The sequence below is a fragment of the Anabas testudineus genome, chromosome 17 (genome assembly GCF_900324465.2).
Source record: "Anabas testudineus chromosome 17, fAnaTes1.2, whole genome shotgun sequence".
NCBI classification, from domain to species: Eukaryota; Metazoa; Chordata; class Actinopteri; order Anabantiformes; family Anabantidae; genus Anabas; species Anabas testudineus.
This window is the reverse complement of record NC_046626.1, coordinates 20,405,616-20,425,804: the sequence shown is the minus strand read 5'-3', so window position 1 is coordinate 20,425,804 and position 20,189 is coordinate 20,405,616. Positions and strand designations below refer to the sequence as shown.

General features: G+C 41.5%; 1 protein-coding gene across 2 annotated transcripts in view; it reads right to left on the bottom strand.

The window, feature by feature from the left end:
• Positions 1–20,189, bottom strand: part of LOC113172008 (receptor-type tyrosine-protein phosphatase N2-like) — a 146,565-nt gene that overhangs the window by 34,316 nt on the left and 92,060 nt on the right. For both annotated transcript variants that reach the window (XM_026374785.2, XM_026374786.1), the window contains one exon: positions 5,465–5,677. In XM_026374785.2, coding sequence (XP_026230570.1) covers positions 5,465–5,677 — 213 coding nt within the window. The remainder of the gene's footprint in view (positions 1–5,464; positions 5,678–20,189) is intronic.

The following is a 20,189-nucleotide window of genomic DNA, read 5'->3' as shown; positions in this document are numbered from 1 at the left end:
CAGTATTCATATTTCAACGAGCCCACACGCTGAACTTTGCCGTGGCAGCAAATTCTTTTATGATGTAATTAAAATGGCTTCAAAATGGCTTCCTCCTGAGAGCCAATTAGAGGACAAAAAGGCAAAAATTTGAAAGAACAATATAACCCGGGACAGGTTTAGAGTCTAAACTGTGTAAAATTTACAGTATCTGGGAAGCAGCAACACCTCCCCTCCCCGAGCTGCATCCATACAAACACAAGCATCTTAACAGCGTATTGATTTTCAACTATACGCACTTCATCAGGTGCTGAGACGCGTCACGTTAATCACTGTGGTTTATGATCTGGATGAGTGTCTGGTGTGCATTTTGCTGCTCTGCCTACATGTTTTTGTTTTTGGTATTTTACATTGTAGTAGGTTTCACAAAGACGCTTAACAAGAAACACATTCATGCTCGTTTCCGCAGCAGCAAGTGAAATATCAGGGAACTGTCCTCATCTTAAAGATGCAGGGACGGCTGTGAAAACTCATCATTGCTGGTGCATTCAAGGTCACTCTCTCGCCAAACAGCAGACATTTGAATGCAACAAAAGAGGAAATCATCCTTTTCCGGATACCCGTGTATATTAGCTTATAAATTTGTCTTCTGGACACATTTTTCTGTCAGAGTAGCTGCAGCTGCACAGACCGTTACTGAGATTCTTTATAGCAGGCAGGTTCTAAATCTATGCCGACGCAACCATTCTATTGATTGCATTAACTTTGACAATAAATAAAGGTGGATACGTGTTCAACATGATGGATTCTAGGAAGCTTTAAGTCTTTTAAAATTGGTTTAAAGGTACAAATAAATTGATAACTTTCTCTTACATCAGCTTCTCTCCATTGGCTCCCTGTAAAATCTAGAATAGAGATTAAAACACTTCTCCTGACATATAAAGTCCTTAATAATCAAGCTCCATCTTATCTTAAAGACAATTTCATGTCATTAACTCTGTGTCTTCTCTCTCTTTTAGTTGTGTTTCCTCCTCTCTGTTTTCCTCTGCAGGTATCCTCTTCCTTGGAGCTGTATATCTCCACAGTGCAGTTACTGGTTCCACCAACCTGTCCAGTGCTTTTACTGCTTGTTGTTGTTGTTGTGTTTGTTGTCGGCTGTTCTTTTCTCTCTCCTCTTTCCACTCACCCCAACCAGTCGAGGCAGATGGCCGCCCACCCTGAGCCTGGTTCTGCTGGAGGTTTCTTCCTCTAAAGGGAGTTTTTCCTCTCCACTTTCTTCTAGTCCTGCTCTGTTTTGGGTTTTCTGTATAATTTGTATACAGTTATATTTTATTTTAAACCTTAAACACTGTAAAGTGCCTTGAGATGACGTCTGTTGGGATTTAGTGCTATACAAATAACACTGAACTGAATTAAATTGAATAACTACAAATGTCTGTCTGGAAAATTAACCTTCAAATTAATGGCAGAGTCTAAAATAATGACATTTAAAAGTATGATTATGACCCTCTATTAGAATTCACAGCTGCACATGGACGACACAGTTGGTTCAAACAGAAATAGATTGTCATCGACCCACAAAATGTCAAAAATGGGATTTGTTCTAAATTTCCCATGACAACTGAAATAAACACTTCTCTACCGACATGAGTTTTCTTTATGTCCTGACAATAATTTTATTTGCTGGCTTGAAACGAAATAACAGCCTTGACACAAAAATACTTTTTCAAGACCAAAAGGTTTAAAGAAAATCAATAAACACAGCTAAGGTACAAAGAAAGGGAGTGGTCAGCATGAAAGCAATAAAAGTATTAACGGTTCTGCTGCAAAGTTGGAAACGTGCGTCAGTGCTCCAACAGAGCATGTGAATAAAGGTTAGAAAGAGAAACCCCAACAACCCCCTCACATGGGCATCATGCCAGAGAATCCACTTGGCGCCACATGACCATTTCAAATCATGCATCACCCCCAGGGCAACAGCGGGCGTGTCAGTGTCAGGAGGCATGTGCCACCAGTGTGCCCTTCTTTATAAAAACCTGCTAATGGGGGAGAAGGCTGGACTCGGGGGTTGGGATGTGCCAGCCAGGCCCATTGGGCCCACAGGGGCGCCTCTGTTTACATGCCCTTCTGACCAAAACAAAAGTAGGGGTTGTCACCCAAGTGCTTCGCCTTTCAGCTTGAACAAACAAATTAAAGAGGGAACATGACACAATATGGTGAAGACACTGGAGGGTGGGGGACAAGCAACAGAAGGGGAGAAGAAAAACCTATAGGACAGAAACTGGTAAAGGATCAATGGAGATACCAGTTTCTGGACGGCAGCTTCATAAAGAAGTATTTTTTTAATACACTTGAATAGAAACTATCAGTGTCTAAACAAACTGTATTTTTAGTCCCTAATGGGGGGTCATAATAACCGGCTAGTGCAAAAGACAAATGATCTAAATTTTTACAGAAGGGACGTCTGTTTTTGACACATCACTAAACTACTTCCTGTGGTGGCATGGGATCAAATTCACTCTTGAAGAATCACCCAACATGAACATAAGAGAGCATGACCCACTGACCTGCCCCATTAACTACAGCAGTAATTACTGCAGAACGACTACACCAGAGATGAAATCAGGTACCATATACTGATATAATGTCTCACTTAAATCAGCTTAGAAGAGGACTTCGAGACAAGCAGCAAAATATTGATTAAATGTTTGACATGTAATTAATAAAACAGATTCTTGGTAGATGGGTGGTGTATTTACCCAAGATGATGACAGAGCAAAGGAAAACTAAATAAGACAGAGAATAAAAACAGAACTGACAGAAACAAAAGATGTACGACAGAACTGGGGACAAGAGTTATTGTTTGGTTGTTTAATCTTAATTGAAATATACCAGAAGAAATGCGTTCTGCACCGTTAAGATGATGTTATAGTGCCAGTGGAGGTCCTTGAAATTCAATGTAGACACAGAGAAAGCAGACAGTGTGAGGCACGCCAACTGAGGCAATGAAAAAGAATCTCGTAAAAACATCCTCATCATTTAATATTATCTTAAAAACTAAAATATGCAGATATATCGAGATGCATCTTCACTGGTTTCCAAAGCGTTTCATGGTGTGGATAAGAAGATAATATTCATTCATTCACGATAATATCTCTTGACTTGTTGAAAATCCAAGCAGTTGAGTTCCACTGTGATCAAGATCTTTTCCTGCTGGGAGATAGTTTCTTGTACTTTAAAGTAAAATAAGTAAATAAATGAATAAAATAAAAAAGACTTGGAGTTTGAAGCAGATGTAAAGATAAACTGATGGTGACGTTGAAGGCTCCCGTGTCGACAGCAGGGTAATCCAGGGACTGACTGACTGACTTACGAGCATCATCCACCGTCTCCCCGCCCTGCGCTCCTACACACTGCACACGCTCCTCCGTCGACGCCTGTCAATCAACAGCTCCTTTGTCACTGTCGGCCAATCCCATGTCGCCGTTTCATGGGCTCGCTTGATTGACAAGCTGGGGAGCGGAGGAGCGGGGAGCAGAAGGTGGAGGGGATTCAGTGGGAACCGCTGAATGGAAGATGATGTGCGTGTGTTTGTGTGTGTGTGTGTGTGTGTGTAGAAGTGTGTGAAGCAAGGCCTCAAACAAACGTGCCAAGGGCAAGAATCATTAACATGCAGTAGCTGGTGAGTGTGTGCACGTACACACAGTGTGTGTTTGTGCACGCCCGTGTGTGTCTGTGGGTTTGACAGCCAGCAAGAAGGAGCTGCAGTAGTAAGGCCGTCAGGCAGCCTGCCGCTTCCTGTCTGCTTTAATTGCATGTAGCCCTGGAGACTGCACACGCACACACACACAGACAAGAATCCAGCCCAGGGAACCCCTCTACACAGCAGCGCTGACAAAGAGATGAGGCTTACATGGCTAAGATGGGAGCTGAACACTGAGGTCTTTCACTGAGGCTGACGACGGCTCGCTGCCGAGACTTGATAAAGACGACAGAGGAAAGAGAATCAACTAGAAGAGCTTTGGGAGTCTGAGCAACGCAGAGCTCGCTAAACCTCCCAAGAATGAGCAACACGAGCGGTTTTGTTAGCTATTAATCAGATAAATAATGCGTAAACACAGTCTTACATGTGAATTTTAATTAGCGATTTCCAATTAGAGTCTCAAAGTGAATCTCACAAGAAACATAAATACAAGTTTCACACAGGGAGGAAAAGCAAATGTTTTATGCAGACTGAGAGGTGCAGAGCTGAAATGTCAGCCCGTCATTAGACATGTCAAATGCCAGTCGGTTATTTTGTGAGGTGTGAAGTTAGTGCTATTTAACCTTTGTGTGGCGTTCGGGTCTGTGGGACCTGTTTTAATTTGTTATCAAAAGAAAAATGATACAGTTAATTAGATTTTTTAAAATCAGACTCGTTGGCACACAAATTTAATTCTCTGATTTTATATTTCCGTGTTTTTCCTCCTTGGTAAACAAGACAAAAAGTGAAGAATGTCATCATTAACATCCCTTGTGATGATTTTAACCTTAGACGCAGCAACACAGTCTTTTTCAGGAGTTAAAAATCCCCAGAGAAGAGCATAAAATGTAAGTACTTAGGGGATGGGCTGGGCTCATTATAAAATCAATGCTCACAGGACCACTCTCATTTAAAAACATGGTGGGGAAAAGGTCAGTGGGAGAGACAGAAAAATCTCAATCTAATTCTTTGCTCAAAAAGCCACTTAATATTGGATTCTGTAAATTAAATTTCACACCCGGCTATTCTGGCCAAAGGATAATTACAGCAAGCACAGGAGGGAATGGAAATGACTTGAGGTGGAAAACCTGTTGGATTGGTGATATTGCTTCATGTCTCGAACAACAAATTACAGCAGGGGGACTAAGTACATTCAGCAATCACCACACAGCATCAATCTAGTTATGAAATGTCAATATAAAATAAAAAAGGAGGTTGATTGAGGTTCAAACAGTGAAGGATTTGTTTGAAACCAATTACCAGAGATAAAGCAGGACTCCTTATCTCAATCCGTCGACGCAAATGTGTAGAGTTTGTGTCTTAAAGAGGAAAAATAAGGTTTGAATTTAGGTGTATATTTTATTTTGAATATTTATTATTTTTATTTTAATAATAAAGTTGCATAAAAACTGTCAATGAAAAGACAAAAGTTGGGTTTTAAAAATATATTTTGTTAGTTTATTTTACTTATTGTTTATTTTTAATGTTTCTCACTCTGGTTTCTTCTAGCTTGTGCATTTTTGCTCGTTACCAGTGAAGGACTCCACTTAATTAGATTTTATAGTAGATGTTTGTGGGGTATAACACACCAGTAATAAAAATAAAGTCAGTTAAGGCTACAAAGAATGACCCTCTATTACTATTGCATGGTTTTTATATATTATATTAAAATTTAAAATAAAATCCAAATCTTTTATTTCGCCCCCAATACTAATTCACAGATGGTGCAGTAACACCTCCTACCTGATAGGTGGCGGTAGCATCGCTGCTAGTATCTGTTCCCAGGTTGGTGAGCTTCTCCTTGAGCTTGTGGTGCGACCGATGGCGGAGGCAGTAGACCACGGTGGAGGCCAGCAGCACGCCGACAATGCAAAGGATGGACACGACAGTGAGGATGAGGAACTTGGTCGACTCCGCCTGGCTGTACTTGGTGGGGATCTGGTTGATCTGACTTCCCTGTGGCCACAGAAGAACAGATACAGACGGTTAGTAATGTGTTTCTGTTATTATTTCTCACAGTAAGCAGAGTGCAGCACTATCACAGCCAAGATAAGAGGTTTGATTCATCCACCTTGCTAAAACTGTCTGTTCTCATGATGAAAGCAGAGGTGTAAAACTCAAAGTGTGCTCCATCCACCAAGTACACCAGGTGATTGTACTGATCAGATAGATAAGAGGAACTAAATCATATGGGCAGTGTTTGTTTGAAACCCTGCAGACTCTCATGGTTTGATACCGCAGGATTAAACATCCACCAAACAGTCCGAACAGGTCAGACTGAAATTCTTTGGACAAAATAATCTGAACTTCTTGAATTTTTGCCTCTGATGATTCTACTTGAGGAGATGAAAGTGAAAATCACATGGTTCTTTCCTTTTTTGGAAAGACATAAATATGCATATCACTGTGCTCAATGAAAAGTGTAATCACAAGCGTTTGTTCCACCATCTGTGCTCAGGAGTGCATAGAATGCATAAACTCCTGTTTAGCAAAGCATCCTGGATGTCTCTAGACAGCCAGACACACTGATTTCTACACTGGAGAAATGTTCCCCCAGTAGACGTTCTGCCATCTTGAGCAAGTGCCTCGGCAATTTCGACCTCAGCTGCACTTTAATCCAGCGCGTGAGAACCAGATACTTCAGCAAACAACTGGAGATGAAAGATTTCTTTTCACACCGCCTGCTGCTCAAGATAACACAATGGACACATACAGTATGATAAAAGTCTTTTTGAACTGCTTCTTGAGTGCTTAACAACCACCACGGAAATAATGTGAGAGAAGGGAAGTGGGGCTTATTGAAATGTTCATTGTGAGCAGCAGCTACTCGCTGTTCATTTTCAGACACTAGCAAGCTCAAGATAATGGGCCTGTTGTGTTTCACCTGACTACTAAGAGTTAACGATAGGCAGCATAATTCCCCATTATTATACACTTGTCAACAAAGAACGAGCGCAGAACCAAAAGAGAAGAACCACAAATTGCACCATCAATGACAAGGCAAAATAAATCAATAGCAAAATGAAAAATAGCTTTTCTTGACTCGCTTTGGAACAATGGCTTTGTCACATCTCTGCAGCACAGACGAGATGAATCCAACGCTTGTGCTGGTTTTAAAAATGAGAAGTTTGATAGAGCTCGTCGTCAGCTTGATGATTCTATCCAGTCTTTTCTGCCTTACATGCCAGACTTTGAGTTCTGGTTTTACTTTTGTGCCAAACCACAAGTGTTGAGAGACAAATCTAAGGTGCTCTCAGTTGCACAGAGAGGCAGCAGGCTCGTCTCGAGGGTGGAAAAAACAGGGCCAAAAAAAAAAATCTCAGTCCCCTCTGTGGTAGAGGTCACAGAGATTAGGCGAGGTGCAGCGTGGTGAGTTAATGGAAAGGAGGCTTTGAAAGCAGTAAGGAGAAAGGGGGCAGCCCTGTCGAATCCCTCCTGCCTGCCTGTCAGCACAGAGAAACCCTGAAACCCTGGGAGGTGGGAAACGGACGGCTCTACCCTGCACACGGATTGTTCTGGAATCCTTGTGAGGTTTCAGTGAGTGAACCCCCCTCTACCACCATCACCACTCGATGATGCCCCCCCACCCCTCCTTCGTCGCCGCCCCACCCCCTATGATTTCATTCATTGCTGCTGCTGCATTCAGCACCTGATAAAGAGTGCCTGCAGAAAGACCCACAGTGGGGGGACAACAGTTGTCCGATGCTTTGTGGGGTGTCCAATTTGCTTGGGGAGCTCTAAGCCGTACTGTAAAAGCTGGTTGCATAGTAATGTGATGGCCTTGAAAGGAAACAGTGGGCGTCTCTGACTGGGGCGCTGCACTAAAGAGCATTTTCTCAGCGCTAAGAAAATAATATAATAAGAAAGTGGAACAAAAAATGTGAGAAATTCCTCTGTGAACTAGAGTTCATATAAAATATCTGTGTGTGAGTGCAGGTTACGACTGAAACTGTTCATATATTACTAATAATAAACATAATGTAAGGAGTCTGTTGGTGGTATGGATGCAGACATTGATATTCATTAGAAAATTCATTGATTGTGGATTTTTAATGTTTCTTTTCAATAATGTGAAAGATCGCAGCAGAAATCTGTTAGGAAGCATCAGAAAGTGAAGCAGCTCAGCAGTAGCCTGTACGTGTTGTAGGCTTTGCAAAGCCATTAATAATACATTACTGATGATTCCACATGCTTCCACAGCAATCACCGTTTGCAAAATGCTTTTTTTTTTATATCACAGATCAAATAACTTCATTTGTCATTTTACTCCCAGAGTCATCTCATTGTTTTGTCAAATTAACTTTCATGGAGAGGGATTGCAACTAGTAATGGGCCATAATTCAAGCTCTAACTGTAACAGCTCAGTCATCTTTCACAGGACAGATGCTGGCGTTTCCAAATCAACCCCCCCTACACACACACACACACACACACACACACACACACACACACACACACACACACACACACACACACACACACACCTCCCCCATAGTCTCTTTATCATGGCTGCCTAGCATGTTTGTCTGTTGAGTCAAACAAATGTAGCCTGACCCCGCCTGTTTAATCAAGTTTGGTTGCAGTTGTTAGCGACAGTAAACGGCGGGTGGAGGAGTGCGCAACGTTGACTGAGCAGGAGGCGGACGCGCTGTAGCTGCAGAGGTACAGATGTACTGTAGCACAAATTTGCAATGATTGAAAATCAAATGTTGTCTCAGGATGGGAGGTGGAACATTTGTACGTGAGCCAGTGCGTGTAGTAGAGGACGGTGTAACCTTTTCAGTCACATACAGTAGGAAAATTTAACGCTTAAAAAAAGGACCTAGAGTAAAGCTGCACAGACATTTTCATTCTTGCGCCTCAGTATCTGATAATTAGGCCTTTCTCGGCTCCCTCTTCCTTTGGCTTAACACTTTCAATCAAATTACATGAAGAGGGTTTGATGTAGACCGCCGTGACCACCAAGAGAAGCTCAGCTCTGCGGAGACAAATTAAAGCGAATCTGACATTTGTCGATGTTTGTAAAAAAAATAAATAAATAAAATAAAAATCTTAATCTGACTCTTATCAACTATAACGAACAGAGAATAAAACAGCGTTTCAGACCATTCTGGGCTTGAAAACAGGAAATAAAAATACAAAAAATTTGTTTCTGGGAGAGAAAAAATAAATCAGACATTTCGATCAGGTTTATTTCAGTGAGCAGCAGCAGAGGAGTTCTTTTAATGCCTCTACTTCTATTGTCCATCTGCTCCCGCAAAAGCAATTGTACTTGCAAATTTTTCACTTCGTGTCGGCAAATGTGATTTGACATATAGTGTGCAGCACGTCCTGACTGAGTATTTCTGAAAAGCATTACCATAGCCTGTCAAGGATGCTGGCTGGCTCTATACGCTTGCTGGGTTCAGCCCTTTTCAGCAAATATCAGACATGCTCCCTACAGACAGACTGAGAGGCATCTCTGAACAGCAATGGAAAGAACAAAAAGCCCCAAAAAGGGAGGGAAAGGAAATACACCACTGCAGAATCTCCTTTTAGATTTCTAAAATTCGCCCTCTGGTGAATTTTTGACTCAGTTCTGCAATAAATTCGACTCCCCTTCGACCAGTTACACCGACGCTGTGGCTGGATTCTCATTTATGTGATTATAAAAATCTGCTGTTATTAAGAATATGAAGTCGAAACTTATCAAGAAATGTAAATTTGGTGAAATGTGTAGAAAAGTGTAAAAGACTGAGGTAGAAATAAGAGTGTAGTTTTTGGTGTCTGGATTTGTAGAAGGAGGGTTAGGTCTCCTGGTTGGTGTGTGTGACAGGGTGTGTGTGTGAAAGGGGGATGTGGATTAGCCATAGCTCCCATAGACAAAAGACAGATGGATTTGGAGGCTCGGGCTTATTCAAAACGGGTGAAAAAAGGTCAGAGGGAGCACAGCGGCTGGCTATTGTTTTCCTCCACAACTGCTAGAAAAAAAAACCCAAAGATCTGTCCCTCACCTCTGGTTCATCCTGGGCCTTTGAAAAAGTTCAGCCGGGGATTTTAAAACCTTTCAGCAAACAAGTACACAGAAGCACATTGCGGATACAAACACGCATAACAAACACACACTGCTGCATATGTGAGTGTGTAGATAGTACACACTGTGCACACAAACACACACACACACACATAATATGCACTGTACATGTAGAGTGATTTAGCATCTGATACACTCTGTACGCCGGCAGGTGCACACATCGACGCATCCAATTTTGCACACACCCTCACACTCTCACACCCTGCTTGCACTCGTATGTGCACCCTGCACACACACACACACAAAACCCACTTGCACATAGTCCACACATAGTAATGGAGGGAAAAAAGACCAACAAGATGCTGAAGAATAAAAAACTAAATGTATCTCATCACTGATAATCTAACTTTACACGTTCCAGTCATTCAGTATCACACACTGCATACAAATAAGGATTCTCCTCCAAGTTGAATATCCCTTTGCACTATTAAAACCAAACTACATGATTTAAAGCGTGCCTCTCTAGCAGCATCAAGCCACAACCGGTTAAACTGAAAACAGCGGTAAACCACATTAAACTGATTGTTATTACAGTGTTAGGGTGAGATGCAGCTGGATGAAGCCCCTCAACCAGGGCGCGTCATCAATCAGTGTCTCAACTCCGGTAATACTCCCACTGCATGCTCACCTTTAAAAAAATCTACTTTTAGGCTGTGATTAGTCACATTTTCTGTAGTAGTAAGTATGTTTGAATACAAGATGCGAGAAATGAATACAGCTGTAACAACACATATAAAAATGGGTTAAATGTGCACAACACGCTCCCAGTCCAACAGAGGAATGGATGAAGGAAGCAGCAACAGCAGGACACACTCATTATTATTATTATTTGCATTTTGCTAAGATTTCTGGGACAAATAGCAGTTAAACCCATTCTGAGGAAAATCTGCATGCAGAAGAACAATTCAATCCTACCAAAGATCCATGGTGAGGTAATGCAACAGACACCTCCTCTCGCGTCTATTTCCCATTGCACTCCTGCTGCACTGACACCACCGAATCAGAGACAGCACCACACCGGCGGCGGCGGAGGAGGAGAGAGAGAGTGAGTGGGAGAGAAAGGGAGTTTCATCTCCTCCCATCATCCCCTTCCTCTCCTTCTTCTTTCTGTTATTTGCTTCGTCCACTGCCCAAAAAATTAAAATTATAAAACAATAAAAAAAGAAGAGGGAAAAAATGCACCAACGAATTTCTCTCCAGTCTTTTCCTTGATGCAATTCAGGAGCAGAGGAGAGGAGCAGAGGAGCGGAGGGAAGTAGGAGGACGAGTGGCCTCCACCACTTCCACACAGAGGAATGAGATGCTATTTTTTTTTTCTGAGAAAGAGACTACAAAGTGCACGGTGGGGCTCCTCCTTATATTCCTCCCATCCCTCCCTCCATTCCCTGCCTGTCTACAGCACATGTCACCTCCCCTCGTTGCCATGGCGACGGCGCCACATGTTGCCGACAGGAGGGAGAAGAGGAGAGGAAGAGGAGGTGAGGAGGAGAAAAGGGGGGAGGCAAAAAGAATGGAAAGGGAAGAAATAGGAAAGAGGAAAAAGGAAATAAGGAAGAGGCTGCATGGAAAAGAGGAAACGAGTGAAGTGACAGAAATGGTTGAAACATTTGTCTTTAAGTCGCTCAGACTCACGCTGAGCCTTAAAATCCTATTTTCCTTCAAACAAATACATTTTTTTGGAAGATGTTTTGCATAGTTACAGGAAATCTCACACCCCTGTGCAGACTGTTTGCACTGAACTGACTCCAAAAAAAAAAAAAAAAACATCTTCAGCGTCAGTGAAATGATGGAAACAACAGCTACTGACAGAATAATGTCGTCTGAACGTCTGACGTATGAATGAGAAATCACTTTGAGCTAAAATGTTACTGCACAGAAAAAATGTCAAGCACATTTAAAAACAGTGACCACTGAACCACTTGAACATACAAAAATTTAATTAATTACTATGACTGGGTTCTTTTCATCGTTAAATATTTATAATGACATTGGTCTAACTAATAAAAATCAATAAGTAAGTGTATTATAAATAAGTAAAAACACTGTCTCCCATTATATATGTATATGTTGATTGTGAACATTGACAAATATTTTTAAATGAACTTATTTAAACATTAAATTAAAGCAAAAAGTGACTTGAAGTTTACACAGAACAGCAAATAAAATAAAGAATACACAAGCTACACTAAAGTACTGCCACTGTGTTATATTCAGGTGACGCACCACACACTGTAATGTACACACCAGCCCCAAGCCTAACCAACAATTAAGGCTAATGAGTTATTAGCTGTGAAGAGGAGAAAAGGAGGCGCGGGGACCGATGGAGGACGAACAGCTGCAGAAAACACTGGAGGAGTTAAAACAGGAAGGTGAGTGGTTCCTGAATCTTAGTGTGTTCGTGTGTGAGGGGACGGGGCAGTTACTCTGCAGTTCATCTTTCTATTCAAAAAGCCCCCGACGCACGCACGCACGCACACGCACACACACACACACACACACACACACACACACACACACACACACACACACACCTCCTTTTGTCCCCCTTGGCGACAGCTGGAGGTGGCAAGCAGTGAGGACTCTGCTTCAGTCTGTATGTCGGGAGGTGCTTAGTGGTTGGAGATTGTTGGAGGGTGGTGGTGGCGGGGGGGCACTGCCTTTCAGTTTGGAGCCCCCCCCCCAAGCCTCCCAATACCTCTCTCAACCCCCACCTACCCAACACTGACTAGTGAGTGCTGGATGTGTGAGAGTTAAGAACCAATATTTTATTTCTTTCACCTTCTAGCAGCGTGGAGATCTCATCCTGTTTTTATTCTCACACGTACAACCCCCCCCAAAAAAACTAAACTTCTGCTGTTATTCTTATAAAGTATTTTACTCTATAGGTGTATAAATTTGTGTTTAGCTGATAACTTGATCACCTTATATCTTTGACCTATATCTTCATCTTCAGACTCAGTTTTAGTCCAGATCAGTTCAACAGTTACACTGAACTTTAAGAGAAATAACACAACCAGCTACAGTAAAACCAGCTGCTTTAGGACATACAGTAAAGTCCAGTAGAACTCGTTCAGTTTTAAAATACTTTGAGGCTGATTACGTTGTTCATACAGTCAACTTTCACTTTATCATGTTGCAACCTATGTTTTGTTGCTTATACCAACCCTAGGGATGATCAGTGCCCAAATCTCTCTTTACTATTTTAATTCTGCTCGTCTCAGACAGAATTCTTCCAGAATGAGCAGACAGTGAAAGCATCAGGAGTTATGAGAGAGATTTGTCCACCTGCTGAAAAGTACGTTGACCAGGTGAATAATACATGACCCCAAATACAGATTCTCTTTACGCCTCCGACATAAAAAGAAATAAACGTGACACTTTGTTAGCTGTAATAGCCTCCATGTTTTAATGAAATTACAGTCGTGTTTAATTTGTATTAAACATCTGAGGTGTTAATATCTTAATATCATCTTTTCATAAACTGCTCTGAATAGAGAATCCTCTAATTTATTGTACATTAGGTCTTTACATTAAAGCCGATGAGATGAACACCCAACACAGTTTACACATGAACCGTACTGCACCTTATTTAATGTAAAGGAGTCAATGGAGAAGATGTGCTGTGTGAGATACCAGAGCTTTGTACCACACTCCACAAAGATCTGACAACAACAGATGCCTAGATGGAGCTTTGTGCTGATACTGAATGGTCTTCAACCATGTTCCTTCTTATCTGGGATCTCTTATGTTGCTTTTCTTGTGTTGTTCCTGCCATTGGAACAGCAAGAAGATGGTATCATCTGCTCCAGAAAACAGTGCCGGCAGGTTGGAAGAATTCAAAACGTTTTGGTATCTGATATAATTTTCACTACTCTTTGAAGCCAGGTGTTTGGAGGAAGGCGTCCATACCTGCAGCATGTTGTAGTGAACATCACTAGAAAAACTGGTTTTCATTATAAACTGGTTGGAGGAAGAGCCAACATGACTATTTCTCATCAACCCCGAGATTCAAACAAAGATCAGCACACACATCTTTCTAAAATGATTGAATCGACTTCATGAAACAACACAACACACAATCGGTTTTCCTTATTGTAACAATGCAGATAAATGTTCTTCTCTCCCTAATTACATCACGCACCACATAGAGAAAGAGCACACTGTTGTTTCTTTACTGCACTTGAACTACTGTACATCTCCTTTTCCATATGACCCAGTGAAACATGGGGTTCAGCACTTTTTTTAAATGCATAATATGTAAAGATTAATTGTGACCATAAAGGTCTCTTCTCTGCAGGACTCACATTCTGCTTTATTCTCCGTCACCACTTGGAGCCTTAAAGAACTGCCAGAGACAAACTCCCTACTGTCATTAACTATGGATGAACTACGGATTTTAGACCAACAGTCTCCACATAATGAGCTTGGAAAACATCACTCATCTCACAACCTTTAAAACGGACGTGTGTGCCTCTTTGTCTGACGGTGTCAGAGCAACGCGGGCACCGACTCCACCTTCGGCTCCGTCAGATGGAAATGACATCAGCGGCTGTCATTGGCCATCGCCTGGATACCCGCGAACAGCTTGTGTGATATTCAAACAGCCGCTGATGGATATAAATGAAAGACCCGCTCATTCAGCCAGGGACCACCAAACTGATGTCCATTGTGCGGCACAACATATTTTGGATTCTTGTGACCCACAGTCCTGCCCCCACCTCGTCTTGTCTTCTGGGATGGTACCCAAGACAAAAGAGCCATCATCCTCATGATATGGTTGCCCCTCGGCCCTGATGCCCCCCGGGACATAAATCTTCAACGTACAGTAAGCTAGCATAACATCTGGGCTGACTGACAAATGGAGTGTGACGAGACATTTCATGCAGTTTGGACAAACTGTAACGGAAAGTCTGCAGAGATAATTACATAGAGACATAAAAATTAACCTTCAACTGTGCTGTAGCACAAAACGCAACACAAGAAACTATACATCAACAGGAACGAAAGAGAAAACAGTGTGTATCACAGAGCAAGAGGTGTTAGTAACTGTGAAATGAACCTTCATAGCAGATAGAAATTATTAATTAGGGCTAAGTGATGTTCTCCCTTATTTAACTCCTTGACTCATTTGAGCTTCTCACAAACCCAATAAAGTGTGAAGAGACATGTTGGTAGATGTAAGTTGGTAAAACATAATATTACAGTTTTATTTTTTGTAGGGTAACTGTAATGTAATTAAAGGTTTCCATACAAATTGAAATATAATAAAATAGGACACAATATCCTGTTCTTTTCTCTCTCCTCTTTGCACTCACACTAACCGGTCGAGGCACATGGCCGCCCACCATGAGCCCCTGCAAAAGGGAGTTTTTCCTCTCTACTCTCTTCTAGTGCTGCTCAGTGGGGTTGTTGGGTTTTCTATGTAATTCTGTATACAGTTATATCTTGTAAGGTCTTAAACCTTAAACACTGCTCGCACACACACACACACACACACACACACACACACACACACCACACCCACACCACACACACACACACACACACACACACACACACACACCCAGAGTATATTCAGTTCACAAACTAGAAACTGGCTTGACAGTGGAGGTCGATGTAACTGTCTTCCCTCTGCAGTCAGAAAGACAAGCATGAAACAATTCTCCTGACAGCCTCAACCAGAGCTGCATCACCGCCAGTTGGTCTCAGTCTGTGAGCTCCGTTTCACCAGTCCAATCACTTAAAGCTTTAGAGAACTGGAAGACACCGTGTGCCGACTGTTGTCCTACACCATTAACTAAAGGGAAATTGTGCTTAGCAGAAAAACATCAGACAAGTCGTTTGTTCAAATATGTAAATGTTTTCCTGGTTGTGTTATCTCGACGTCTTCAGCAGAAAACATCAGCACCACAGTATTTTTATAGGAAATTCAAAAGGCAAAAACTGGGTTTCATTTACACATGTAAAGCACAGACCCAGACATCAGATGGCCATGATACATATCTGACCCAAGCTGCATCACAAGTCCGATACAACAAAAATAAGACCAACGAGCATATTGTAATGAACTAACGTGCACATTTACGCTGTCTTCCAACATGCATGCTGTGTGCACTCACTCAAGGGGCAAACAAATAATCTTAAAATGAGCATTCAGTCAGTTACTAAAGGGACTGATGGGAGGACAGAGTCTGATGTTGACTTCAGACACCACGCTTTATCGCTCATAACCTTTAGCTAGAAAAAAAAAATCTATTTTTTGGAACATCAATAAATGGGTTTTGAAAACCAGTGGTAGATTATCTGTTGTGACCATCTCTTTTGTCATTTTGCTGTGAAGACAACTCTTCACATATGACGCAGCAGAGCAGAGCTGACCAGTGCTGAGTGGTTCTGGCACCTGGCTGAAAAAGCAATGACATTTTGAAAGAACCGGCTTTTGTCTGGAAACAAGAGCAAAGTTCTCCGTCTCCCTGCCTCCTCAAACATCAAATGAATCCTTTTCTGTGGCAGAGGCAGGTTGCAGGGATGAAGGGAGGGAATGAGGGAGAGATGGATGGATCCCCCTCAACCAGCACCTTTATCAGCCATCTTCCCCGCTCTGAGGAAGATGCCTCAGAGCTCTGCAAAATAAATTGAGGGTTATTTTCTTAAGCGATGCCGACTGAGGGGAAGGTGATAACAATGACTTTTCTCACGTCATTAAAGGCATTTTTACATCTGCTTGTGGGTCTCAGAGGATTGTTTTCATCCCTCCATGTGACAAATATCTAATAGATGAGCAGTGCTGCCACAGAACGATGTGCTGTGCAGCAACAGGCCTGAAGCAAACATGAAAGGTTATTGTCACGGTTGTAAAAGTGCTCTGAAGGAGATTTTGTAAAAAGCACACTTGGGTCATTCTTAAGATGGCTCTTCTCTGTAGCTCCATACTTTTTCTAAAAGGTTTGTCTAATCACCACTTGCATGATGCTGTCCTCCTGTGAAATACAGTGTTGTGAATAATTTGGAACAGCACCAAAATAAATAAAGATTCAATCATAATTATAATAATAATCAGCCTCAATGAATATTACAGTCACCAAATACTAAATATACCCTCAAAGTCTGTCAGACTGACACATGACAAACATTATTTCAAGTCATTTATAGTGATCTTAACATGTTCATTTAGTGCCCAAACCTAATCCCAGTCAAATCATTTAGTTTGTCTGGCATTTTTGACGTATTAGGGAGAAAATAAACGTTACACCAACCTCTATTTTGATTCCATTGTACGAGACAGGAGGCTCCATTTTAGCACCTAACATTAAAGGGTGTACAACACCTGCCTCCGTGCATGGAGACGCTCCTTGGTCATACAAGCAGGTTGGAAAAAACGACATATATGGGCATCAAAGATGGAGCACTTACATCTATTTTATGCCATATTGCACATGAATGCACCTCCGTTAGCTAAGTCCTGCAAATGATCATTTTTCTAGACATTCCTTTATTTATCTATGTATAGTGTAGTAATGTAGACATTAAACATAATCAGAGCAAATACAATAAAACTAAAGCTGTTTTTAAAGAAGGCTGCATAAACAAATTATGCATAACATAACACTTTAAAACTCCAGAGACCCAGTCATCCCAACCATATAATTAACATAAAGTAGAATAAATTCAGTGTAATCATTGACTGTTCTTCTGATTAACTCTCAATCTGCTTCTAGTACGACAACAGGAGTAACCCTACCTCAACAGAAGAAGCTACACATACAGTACATAGACAGATCCTGCAGAAATAGTGTGTGTATGTGCACGTGTGCACTGTTACACTGTGCTGCCAGTAACGCTCTGCCCAGATTAGCTTGTTAAAATAGAGCAGCAGTGTTACCATGCACTGAGTTTCAAAGCCAAGAAAAGGCTGTTGATCAAGGTGAATGCTATGCCTGTCGTCTCGCCTCTCCCTCACATTCAATCACCCACATGTCCGCCTGCTGCCTGCCAATGCGTATGCCTGTTACTGCGAGTCCGTATGGGGCAGTATATATTAAACAAGTGCTAGTTTATGCGTTCACATGTACAAGGGTTAGGAGTTGATGAGGAAGTGTGTGGTAGCGGTGAATATGCGCCTTTTCAACATGGAGCTCAGTGGCACAGAAATATTCTCAAAAACCACAAGGTGCACAGTGACATGGGAGCAGTTCGGAAGTTCTTTCAGGGAGCATTTGTGGGATTCATATGCATGCAAGCTGAAATGAAGCAAAACCTTGAGCTTAAATAAGCCGCAGCCAAAAGAGGCGACTATTCATGGCTTCACAGCAGCATTGGGTTAGATCGAGTAATAGGGAACGGTGCAGGATGTGCAAAGCTCAGCTAGACAGCTGTTGCGTACAATTTGGTCTCATTATTTTTGTTTTCATTTTAAAAGAAACCCACACAGAAATTCATTGCACATTGAACTTCTTTACAAAATTTCAGACAAAATTCATCTAATAGTTGCTGGAGATGTTTCACTGTGTACACCAGAAGCTGTGCCAAAGTTGGGATTTGTTATGTACTGAACACCAATTAGTGTGGTAGAACTGTCCAGTACAAATACGGCTTTCTACTGAGGTGAAATAAGAAAAGACTGTGTCGTCTCTCTGTGCCACACTTTCATTATTGTCCAAAAATGACTAAGCAAATCAATGAGTCACACTGCTGCACTGAAGTGTTCCTTCATTACCACCAACACACATGCACTAGTTTATTTTTGAGTCCGATGAATTCTGCTGCTAGAAACAGTCTATAAGAATAAACTGGGATTAAATCCTTCCTGTAAATATAAGTAAATGTATATATTTATATATGTACAACCTGAATCCACCGTGCATGTTTGAGTTATCTCTGGTAAAAAATACAAGATGTAAGTCTCCAGTATGGGAACCAATGGGCTTAGAACTTAGGGTACCAGACGAGGAAAGTCATATAGAATTGAGAGACTGACTTGTACAGTGCTGTTTTCTGTGTCTTTATGGGATTTTATAATAATTTGGTCAAAGCTAATCTATATCACAGTGATTTAAAGATGTCTATCATCAAATTTTCCTATTTCACACTTTATGAGGACACAGAGTTCTCAAGTATAAGAAAGAACACCGATGTGAAACAGACAAAAAAGATTTTAAATTAATAAGCAACCCTTCAGATTGATTTTTAACCTGCCACTCATATTGTCATGTTTATTTTGTATTATGTAAATTCAAATACACAAACTTCAGGTTTTAGATCGCCATCATTAACTGACTAATTATAATCTGAATGTGGGCCTCCTGAGAGGCCTAATACTTAACTACCTTCCTGCTCCAACGTGTGCTCAAATTCATCAGTGTAGCCCAGAACAAGACATTAATGCACCATGCACGAACTAGCATAATGGCATTAGCTGCACTTGGCAAGGCTGCAAACAGCCAGCCGTAGAATATTAAATATATATGACCTGGAGAACACATATTACAAAATGGCAGCGACCCTGCCTGAGGGGAGTGTTGTTTCCGCGGAGAACAGGATTCTCTGCGAGACCATTTAGGTTCCATTCATCAAAGTCATTTCTTGTTTTCCCAAACATCAGGAAATCAGGGGCAGGGTCACAATTTTAACAACAGGAGGAGGAAAAGAAAAAAAAAAAACGAATAACAATATTAAAAAAAAAAAAACTTGCATAATTATTCATCATTAGCTGCACCCCATCGGTCCAGATCCATGTCATCGTCATGACAACGACCCCCTAGGCCTGAATCCCCCACGTACTCCCAACTCACCTCCCACTGCATCCCACCCGCCCCTCAAATGTGCAACTCCAGTGGGACAACCTCCTGACTGAAGATGGCCACCAGGCATTTCTCTGGCATACTTTTCCAACAGTCGTCGTCCTCGCCTCACGTTCCTTCCCTTCTCACTAGCACCCAGAAACTTACTGAATAAACCACATCTGTATTCAGTCCATTAATTATTCAGTATATGATTTACAGTTAGTTCTGTTTATTCTTTTTTATTAACTAAATATTTTCCAAATATACACAAAGTGCATCACACCTTGACACTGATACACCTGCAAGTTAATCACACACTGGTTCACATTACCATGCGTACCAGAGCTGAGCTGTGCATACATAGAGAAACATACAGAAGGACGGAGAGTGACACAAATGGAGACGAGTGCAAATAAAACAAGCTGCATCAAAAACAAGTAAAGCACAAAAAACATACGAGAAGTCTACATATGTTCAAAGAGAATGCACCGCAGGCGATAAATGAGCAGCTTCATGTCGGAGTAAAGGTGGTTTCAGGAACACAGAACTGCAGTGGATATTAAAATATGTTTATTACACAGAAGTTGCATCATGAAGTAAGTATGTGACTTGT